At 44.1% G+C, this 9,950-nt stretch overlaps 1 protein-coding gene across 1 annotated transcript; it reads left to right on the top strand.

The window, feature by feature from the left end:
* Positions 1 to 1,363: 1,363 nt before the first annotated feature.
* On the top strand, positions 1,364 to 4,712 carry LOC120035902 (methionine-R-sulfoxide reductase B3-like). The gene is made up of 2 exons (XM_038982366.1): positions 1,364 to 2,493; positions 2,755 to 4,712. Exons 1-2 carry the CDS (start codon positions 2,374 to 2,376, stop codon positions 2,995 to 2,997), a joined length of 363 nt encoding a protein of 120 aa, XP_038838294.1. The 5' UTR covers positions 1,364 to 2,373; the 3' UTR covers positions 2,998 to 4,712.
* The last annotated feature ends 5,238 nt before the right edge of the window (positions 4,713 to 9,950 follow it).

Genomic DNA, 9,950 nt, shown 5'->3' with positions numbered 1-9,950 from the left:
ACGAGGTAGAGAGGTTAGGACTGCTAACCTGGTTGGACAGTAGGTCTGGGGCTGATGGCTAGGCTGAGCATTACGAGGTAGAGAGGTAGACTGCTAACCTGGTTGGACCAGTAGGTTGGGCTGATTGGCTAGCCTGAGCATTACGAGGTAGAGAGGTAGACTGCTAACCTGGTTGGACCAGTAGGTCTGGGCTAGGCTGAGCATTACGAGGTAGAGAGGTAGACTGCTAACCTGGTTGGACCAGTAGGTCTGGGGCTGATTGGCTAGGCTGAGCATTACGAGGTAGAGAGGTAGACTGCTAACCTGGTTGGACCAGTAGGTCTGGGGCTGATTGGCTAGGCTGAGCGTTACGAGGTAGAGAGGTAGACTGCTAACCTGGTTGGACCAGTAGGTCTGGGGCTGATTGGCTAGGCTGAGCATTACGAGGTAGAGAGGTAGACTGCTAACCTGGTTGACCAGTAGGTCTGGGCTGATTGGCTAGGCTGAGCATTACGAGGTAGAGAGGTAGACTGCTAACCTGGTTGGACCAGTAGGTCTGGGGCTGATTGGCTAGCCTGAGCATTACGAGGTAGAGAGGTAGACTGCTAACCTGGTTGGACCAGTAGGTCTGGGGCTGATTGGCTAGGCTGAGCATTACGAGGTAGAGAGGTAGACTGCTAACCTGGTTGGACCAGTAGGTCTGGGGCTGATTGGCTAGGCTGAGCGTTACGAGGTAGAGAGGTAGACTGCTAACCTGGTTGGACCAGTAGGTCTGGGGCTGATTGGCTGGGCTGAGCATTACGAGGTAGAGAGGTAGACTGCTAACCTGGTTGGACCAGTAGGTCTGGGGCTGATTGGCTAGGCTGAGCATTACGAGGTAGAGAGGTAGACTGCTAACCTGGTTGGACCAGTAGGTCTGGGGCTGATTGGCTGGGCTGAGCATTACGAGGTAGAGAGGTAGACTGAACTATGACAGTCTGAACACTTTAACTAGTCCCTACTAACCTGGTTGGACCAGAACACATGTCCTGGACTCTAAAAAGCCGTGTTGTCAGATGAATGTAGTCCCAAACATGTATTCCATCTCCAGTTACATGATACAGTGCATTCAGAAAGTATTCAGACCCCTTGACTTTTTCCACATTTTGTTACGTTACAGCCTTATTCTAAAATGGATTAAACCATCCCCCCCCTCATCAATCTACACACAATAGCCCATAATAACAAAGCAAAAACAGGTTTTTATACATTTTTGCTAAGTTATTAAAGATAAATAGCTGAAATATCACATTTACGTAAGTATTGTGACCCTTTACTTTGTTGATGCTCCTTTGGCAGTGATTACAGCCTTGAGTCTTCTTGATATACTCAATATTAGGAATGTATTCTTAATGTTTTGTACACTCAGTGTAGATAACCTTCCTCCTGTTGGATATCTGCTCTGTAGCGAAGGCAACAGTGTAGATCCAATTCCAGTAATAGGATGTGTTGTTTTTGTGTTCCAGTAACAGGATGTGGTGTTTCTGTGTTCCAGTAACAGGATGTGTTGTTTCTGTGTTCCAGTAATAGGATGTGTTGTTTCTGTGTTCCAGTAATAGGATGTGTTGTTTCTGTGTTCCAGTAATAGGATGTGTTGTTTCTGTGTTCCAGTAATAGGATGTGTTGTTTCTGTGTTCCAGTAATAGGATGTGGTGTTTCTGTGTTCCAGTAATAGGATGTGGTGTTTCTGTGTTCCAGTAATAGGATGTGGTGTTTCTGTGTTCCAGTAATAGGATGTGTTGTTTCTGTGTTCCAGTAACAGGATGTGTTGTTTCTGTGTTCCAGTAATAGGATGTGTTGTTTCTGTGTTCCAGTAACAGGATGTGTTGTTTCTGTGTTCCAGTAACAGGATGTGTTGTTTCTGTGTTCCAGTAATAGGATGTGTTGTTTCTGTGTTCCAGTAATAGGATGTGTTGTTTCTGTGTTCCAGTAATAGGATGTGTTGTTTCTGTGTTCCAGTAATAGGATGTGTTGTTTCTGTGTTCCAGTAATAGGATGTGTTGTTTCTGTGTTCCAGTAATAGGATGTGTTGTTTCTGTGTTCCAGTAATAGGATGTGTTGTTTCTGTGTTCCAGTAATAGGATGTGTTGTTTCTGTGTTCCAGTAATAGGATGTGTTGTTTCTGTGTTCCAGTAATAGGATGTGTTGTTTCTGTGTTCCAGTAATAGGATGTGTTGTTTCTGTTTTCCAGTAATAGGATGTGTTGTTTCTGTGTTCCAGTAATAGGATGTGGTGTTTCTGTGTTCCAGTAACAGGATGTGGTGTTTCTGTGTTCCAGTAATAGGATGTGTTGTTTCTGTGTTCCAGTTTCAGTATTAGGATGTGTTGTTTCTGTGTTCCAGTTTCAGTATTAGGATGTGTTGTTTCTGTGTTCCAGGTTGGCCTTCCTTCTATGACCTGGTAAAGGAGGAGTCAGTCACTGTAACAGACGATTTCGCCTACGGGATGCACAGAGTTGAGACCAGCTGTAGTCAGGTAAAACTGGTTCATCTCATTTCACCTTTATTTGAAGTCATTGATAACCAATTCTCTGTTACAATAACGACCTGGTTAGATATGAGGTCTACCTAGAGGGTAAAGAGTAGCAGAGATAGGATCTCTGTTTGGTGGAGCGGGAGTAGAGACTAGATTATTGGTTCTCCTTGGTAGGGTTCCAGATTTTAGTTTTTATATTTACAACACAACAAAATGTTGCTTGGATATTGCTGAGTAACCCGTCCTTTCTGTGTGTTTCAGTGTGGTTCTCACCTCGGACACCTGTTTGATGACGGGCCCAGACCCACAGGGAAACGATACTGCATCAACTCTGCCTCTCTGGGCTTCCAGTCTGCCTCAGCCTCTAGCCCACCCAGCAACGGAGCTGGGGCAGGAGCAGGAGCTGGGGCAGGAGCAGGAGCTGGGGCAGGGGCAGGAGCTGGGGCAGGGGCAGGAGCTGGGGCTGGGCCAGGTGGTGCGGTCGGGGGCAAGACTGAGCTCTGAGTAGGGTCTCCTTGGTCTTGGACTCACGGTCACTCACTCCTTATCCAAACTGGTCGCCTCGTTCCTGGTCGAAATGTTACAAACAGAACAGCTGGAGAATATAGGTTACACAGATATGAAAACAGTCAGCCAACTAGGTTACACAGATATGAAAACAGTCAGCCAACTAGTTTACACAGATCCGAAAACAGTCAGCCAACTAGGTTACACAGATCCAGAAAACAGTCAGCCAACTAGGTTACACAGATCCAGAAAACAGTCAGTCAACTAGGTTACACAGATCCGAAAACAGTCAGCCAACTAGGTTACACAGATCCGAAAACAGTCAGACAACTAGGTTACACAGATCCAGAAAACAGTCAGTCAACTAGGTTACGCAGATCCAGAAAACAGTCAGCCAACTAGGTTACACAGATCCAGAAAACAGTCAGCCAACTAGGTTACACAGATCCAGAAAACAGTCAGACAACTAGGTTACGCAGATCCAGAAAACAGTCAGCCAACTAGGTTACACAGATCCGAAAACAGTCAGACAACTAGGTTACACAGATCTGAAAACAGCCAGACAACTACAGTCAGCTCAATAAGGGGCCATCAGCGCCCCCCTTAGAAACCTGTGGAACATGATTCTGTGGCTTTGTAGGTTACACACACCCAAATACAGTCGGTCAAATAGAGTCAGACCAAATGACCACAGTGGCCACGTACCAAGCTGGCCAACCACTGGCTGCCTGCCTTAATAAAGTCCCAGGCCTCTACTGTACTATACAACTGTCTGAGGAGGCAGTTATTGGATGCAATATCACGTTGCTCACATTGCTTTTGACCGTTACACATTTTGATCATTTTTAAAGTATATCAACTGTTATATGTTTTTCTTTCTAGTATATTAAAAGCTTTTTGCTTTTGGGGAAAAAGTGAATGAATTATATATTATTATTATGATTGTGTGGACTTGACTTTGAAGAACAATGTGTGTTGTTTAAAAAAGAAAAAGGTGATATTTGATACCGAGGAGTTGATAGTTTAAGGACAACGCTCCTATGAGCTGTAGAATAAACACCAAGAGGATAAATAAGCATTCTGTCCAATAAGAAAGACACACACACACACACACACCAATAAGAAAGACACACACACACACACCAATAAGAAAGACACACACACACACACACCAATAAGAAAGACACACACACACACACTTACACACCTAGAGGAGAAATAAGCATTCTGTCAAATAAGAAAGACACACACACACACACTTACACACCAAGAGGAGAAATAAGCATTCTGTCCAATAAGAAAGACACACACACACACACTTACACACCAAGAGGAGAAATGAGCATTCTGTCCAATAAGAAAGACACACACACACACACTTACACACCAAGAGGAGAAATAAGCATTCTGTCCAATAAGAAAGACACACACACACACACTTACACACCAAGAGGATAAATAAGCATTCTGTCCAATAAGAAAGACACACACACACACACACACCAATAAGACAGACCAGATTGACTTGTGTTTAGTGTGAATACAACACTAACCTGTCTTTTCAAAGGTTTCTTCTTCTCCTGCTGCCTCGCTACTTCCTGCTGTTGGTCAGTCTATTCTTGCCTCTAGTTGAATGTTTTTTTCTTGCGTTTCTTTGATTCCCAGACTTGTATTGACAGAAAGTTCTATTAAAATCAAACTTGACACAGCAATTTTGATGTTTATTTGAGTTATTTGGATGTTTTCTGACCATGTTACTTTTAAAATGCCGAATTTGTTTGAGAGAAGAGTTGAAGACTAGTTTACATTGTAGCAAACAGACCAAAAAGGAGACAGTGAATGACGTGCCACACCAACAGAGGACCTCTGTAAGGAACATTTCTCCTGTGTTAACCTGGGAGTGGACAGAACCTGCTGTAAGGAACATTTCTCCTGTGTTAACCTGGGAGTGGACAGAACCTGCTGTAAGGAACATTTCTCCTGTGTTAACCTGGGAGTGGACAGAACCTGCCTGCTATAAGGAACATTTCTCCTGTGTTAACCTGGGAGTGGACAGAACCTGCTGTAAGGAACATTTCTCCTGTGTTAACCTGGGAGTGGACAGAACCTGCCTGCTATAAGGAACATTTCTCCTGTGTTAACCTGGAAGTGGACAGAACCTGCTGTAAGGAACATTTCTCCTGTGTTAACCTGGGAGTGGACAGAACCTGCTGTAAGGAACATTTCTCCTGTGTTAACCTGGAAGTGGACAGAACCTGCTGTAAGGAACATTTCTCCTGTGTTAACCTGGGAGTGGACAGAACCTGCCTGCTATAAGGAACATTTCTCCTGTGTTAACCTGGGAGTGGACAGAACCTGCTGTAAGGAACATTTCTCCTGTGTTAACCTGGGAGTGGGCAGAACCTGCCTGCTGTAAGGAACATTTCTCCTGTGTTAACCTGGAAGTGGACAGAACCTGCTGTAAGGAACATTTCTCCTGTGTTAACCTGGAAGTGGACAGAACCTGCTGTAAGGAACATTTCTCCTGTGTTAACCTGGGAGTGGGCAGAACCTGCCTGCTGTAAGGAACATTTCTCCTGTGTAAACCTGGGAGTGGACAGAACCTGCTATAAGGAACATTTCTCCTGTGTTAACCTGGGAGTGGGCAGAACCTGCCTGCTATAAGGAACATTTCTCCTGTGTTAACCTGGGAGTGGACAGAACCTGCCTGCTATAAGGAACATTTCTCCTGTGTTAACCTGGGAGTGGACAGAACCTGCCTGCTATAAGGAACATTTCTCCTGTGTTAACCTGGAAGTGGACAGAACCTGCTGTAAGGAACATTTCTCCTGTGTTAACCTGGAAGTGGACAGAACCTGCTGTAAGAAACATTTCTCCTGTGTTAACCTGGAAGTGGACAGAACCTGCTGTAAGGAACATTTCTCCTGTGTTAACCTGGGAGTGGACAGAACCTGCCTGCTATAAGGAACATTTCTCCTGTGTTAACCTGGGAGTGGACAGAACCTGCTGTAAGGAACATTTATCCTGTGTTAACCTGGGAGTGGACAGAACCTGTTGTAAGGAACATTTCTCCTGTGTTAACCTGGGAGTGGACAGAACCTGCCTGCTATAAGGAACATTTCTCCTGTGTCAACCTGGGAGTGAAAATCAAATGTATTTATAAAGCCCTTCCTACATCAGCTGATATCTCAAAGTGCTGTACAGAAACCCAGCCTAAAACCCCAAACAGCAAGCAATGCAGGTGTAGAAGCACGAACTAGCCTGTGGTAAAAGTATGGAGACTCAGTTAAATAACAGGTCATCTTCAGGTCAGCAAATCTGTTTAGAAGAGATCCATAGACTCAGAATACAGCCATGATAAATGGAGCTTTGTCCTATTCGTAGACCACGTACCTGCTGCTGATATAGGGGTTTCTTGTCTCTACATAGGAGGACATGGCTCAAATAAGGTCATTCATTGTTCCCGGCAGAGTATCAAGCACCTGGGAACCCCTTGTCTGTCTGTTGGCGACACTTTGTTGTAGCTAGATGCACCATGGCAACCTAATCATCCCCAGCTTCCAATTGGTTCATACATCCCCCCCCCTCTCCTCTCCCTCCTTGTAACTATTCCCCAGGTCGTTGCTGTAAATGACAATGTGTTCTCAGTCAACTTACACTGGTAAAATAAGGTAACAACAAAACACCAGTCTGGATCTACAGTATCCTGCTGCTGTCTCTGCTGTGAAGCCAGGCGAGGTAGAGACTGGCACGTTGTGGTGTGTGTGTATATGTGTGTGTGTTGGGGGGGGCAGTCTTGTGCAGTGTTTCCTGGGAAACAGCCTCAGAATGCAGCTTTGTGTTCACAGATTATTCCTCTTTCATTGATCAACTTCCTTCACACACAAAATAAAGAAGTTTTTTTTTAATGTTCCAAAACAAATCTGCCCGTTATAGTGCATCGACGAGACAATGTACGGTGTAGAGATGACTCCTTTTTATGTATGGCTGGCCCGGTAACATTCTGATTGCATCGTAAACCATTTTCCTCAAGAGCACAAATGTTCTGCCTAAACCACAAGTCCACTACATCAAATCAAACACAAACTCTCTCTAGCCATTCTACATGTCATTTTGTTTGATTACATCTCCATTGTCTTGTTCTGTTAGTCCACTGGTTTCAGGAGAGTGTGTACAGTGGTAAAGGATCTGACTCTTAAACAGTGTCTGGAGGGTGGAGTTAGTAGGAAACCCTGGTATGGAATACGGTCTAATTAGATTGTTGATTGGCCAGAGAGTTGGTTGAACGTGGCCTAATTAGATTGTTGATTGGCCAGAGAGTTGGTTGAACGTGGCCTAATTAGATTGTTGATTGGCCAGAGAGTTGGTTGAACGTGGCCTAATTAGATTGTTGATTGGCCAGAGAGTTGGTTGAACGTGGCCTAATTAGATTGTTGATTGGCCAGAGAGTTGGTTGAATACGGTCTAATTAGATTGTTGATTGGCCAGAGAGTTGGTTGAACGTGGCCTAATTAGATTGTTGATTGGCCAGAGAGTTGGTTGAACGTGGCCTAATTAGATTGTTGATTGGCCAGAGAGTTGGTTGAACGTGGCCTAATTAGATTGTTGATTGGCCAGAGAGTTGGTTGAATACAGTCTAATTAGATTGTTGATTGACCAGAGAGTTGGTTGAACGTGGCCTAATTAGATTGTTGATTGGCCAGAGAGTTGGTTGAACGTGGCCTAATTAGATTGTTGATTGGCCAGAGAGTTGGTTGAACGTGGCCTAATTAGATTGTTGATTGGCCAGAGAGTTGGTTGAACGTGGCCTAATTAGATTGTTGATTGGCCAGAGAGTTGGTTGAATACGGTCTAATTAGACTGTTGATTGGCCAGAGAGTTGGTTGAACGTGGCCTAATTAGACTGTTGATTGGCCAGAGAGTTGGTTGAACGTGGCCTAATTAGACTGTTGATTGGCCAGAGAGTTGGTTGAACGTGGCCTAATTAGATTGTTGATTGGCCAGAGAGTTGGTTGAACGTGGCCTAATTAGACTGTTGATTGGCCAGAGAGTTGGTTGAACGTGGCCTAATTAGACTGTTGATTGGCCAGAGAGTTGGTTGAACGTGGCCTAATTAGATTGTTGATTGGCCAGAGAGTTGGTTGAACGTGGCCTAATTAGACTGTTGATTGGCCAGAGAGTTGGTTGAACGTGGCCTAATTAGACTGTTGATTGGCCAGAGAGTTGGTTGAACGTGGCCTAATTAGATTGTTGATTGGCCAGAGAGTTGGTTGAACGTGGCCTAATTAGACTGTTGATTGGCCAGAGAGTTGGTTGAACGTGGCCTAATTAGACTGTTGATTGGCCAGAGAGTTGGTTGAACGTGGCCTAATTAGACTGTTGATTGGCCAGAGAGTTGGTTAAACGTGGCCTTCCTCCATGTGCAGCCATGCAGAGAATACACATCTACACACGCACTCACGCATACATGGCTAATCAACGATGGTGGCGTGTCACGATTTCGAAGTCGACGTCCGCAACCTTCCATCCCTGCTCTGGATCGGGTGGGGCTTCTCCATCTGTCGGGGGGCCTGCACCATCCTGTGAAGCGTGGGAGTGGGCGGATTTCCTCGGCCTTCTCGCCAGCCGTGATTTTGGGCAGCTCCATGAAAAGAAATGTGACTGTTTCTGGTTCAAAAACAATGTCTTATCCCAGAACTTGAGTAAATTACATTACTAAACTGCTCCTGAATGTACTAGGCCAGGACATGGCCATCGATTCTATCGTAGTCCATGTGGGTTTTAATGACATTAAGAAGGGCAGCTCTGAACAGTTGAAACTGGATTTTAAAAAGCTGGTTGACTCTCTGCTAGACACTAATAAAACAACATATCTGGCCTTGTGCTCTTTCTGAATGTTGGCATTGAATGCTTTAGCAGGATTCTTTCTCTTCACAACTGGCAACGTGATTATTACAGCTCAATAGCTGTAACTTTTGTTGACAATTTCAATACCATTTTGGAAACAAAACACGTTTTATAAGGAGGATGGGATCCACCCAAATCATTTGGATTTCTGGATCCTTTCACAGCATTATAAGGAGGATGGGATCCACCCAAATCATTTGGGTTCCTGGATCCTTTCACAGCATTATAAGGCTGCGTTGAGACATTGACTTATCAATGACCCCAGGCCCAGCTCAGTTAATCCCTACCATTGTGATGCTGAGTCATCATAATGCTTTAGCAAATGTACATTATACCAGGGGGCATTGGTAGACACAGTGTAAGTAAGCTCATTTATTTCCGTCTAACTGAGCCTGAATGCCTCTGCTGATCCTACAGCTAATGTATGCAGAAATCATGTGTCTATGAACCAGATTTATGCTGTTAGCACTGAGGCGGTGTGCCCTAGTAGGAAGTTCACTGTGTGCAGCTCACCCTGCACTAACATAAACATGAAAATATCTACTTCTGCTAAGCTTCCCAGTAAAGCAATGAAAACAAGCAAGCATCCAAGAAAAGTGCTCAAAATGGCCCATTTTAACATATGTTGTTTAATAAACAACGTTCATGAAATTAATAACTTGCTAATAACAGACTACATTCATATTCTGACTATCTCTGAAACTCACTTAGACAAACAAATGTTGATGACACAGTGGTAGGAATACAAGGTTATACCATTTACAAAAAAAGACAGAAATGCCAATGGTGGAGGTGTTGCTGTTTATATTCAGAACCACATTCCTGTAAAGCTTAGAGAGGAGCTCATGTTAAATACTGTAGAAGTAATATGGCTACAGGTTCATCTGCCTCACCTAAAGCCCATTCTGGTGGGAAGCTGCTATAGACCACCAAGTGTTAACAGTCAGCATCTGGATAATATCTGTGAAATGCTTGGTAATGTGATTATCAACAGAGAGGTATATTTTCTGGGTTATTTCAATATTGACTGGCTTTCATCAAGC

Source organism: Salvelinus namaycush, unplaced genomic scaffold, assembly GCF_016432855.1.
Source record: "Salvelinus namaycush isolate Seneca unplaced genomic scaffold, SaNama_1.0 Scaffold1142, whole genome shotgun sequence".
Classification (NCBI taxonomy): domain Eukaryota; kingdom Metazoa; phylum Chordata; class Actinopteri; order Salmoniformes; family Salmonidae; genus Salvelinus; species Salvelinus namaycush.
Note: the sequence above shows the minus strand (reverse complement) of the source record. Positions and strands in the feature narration are given on the sequence as shown.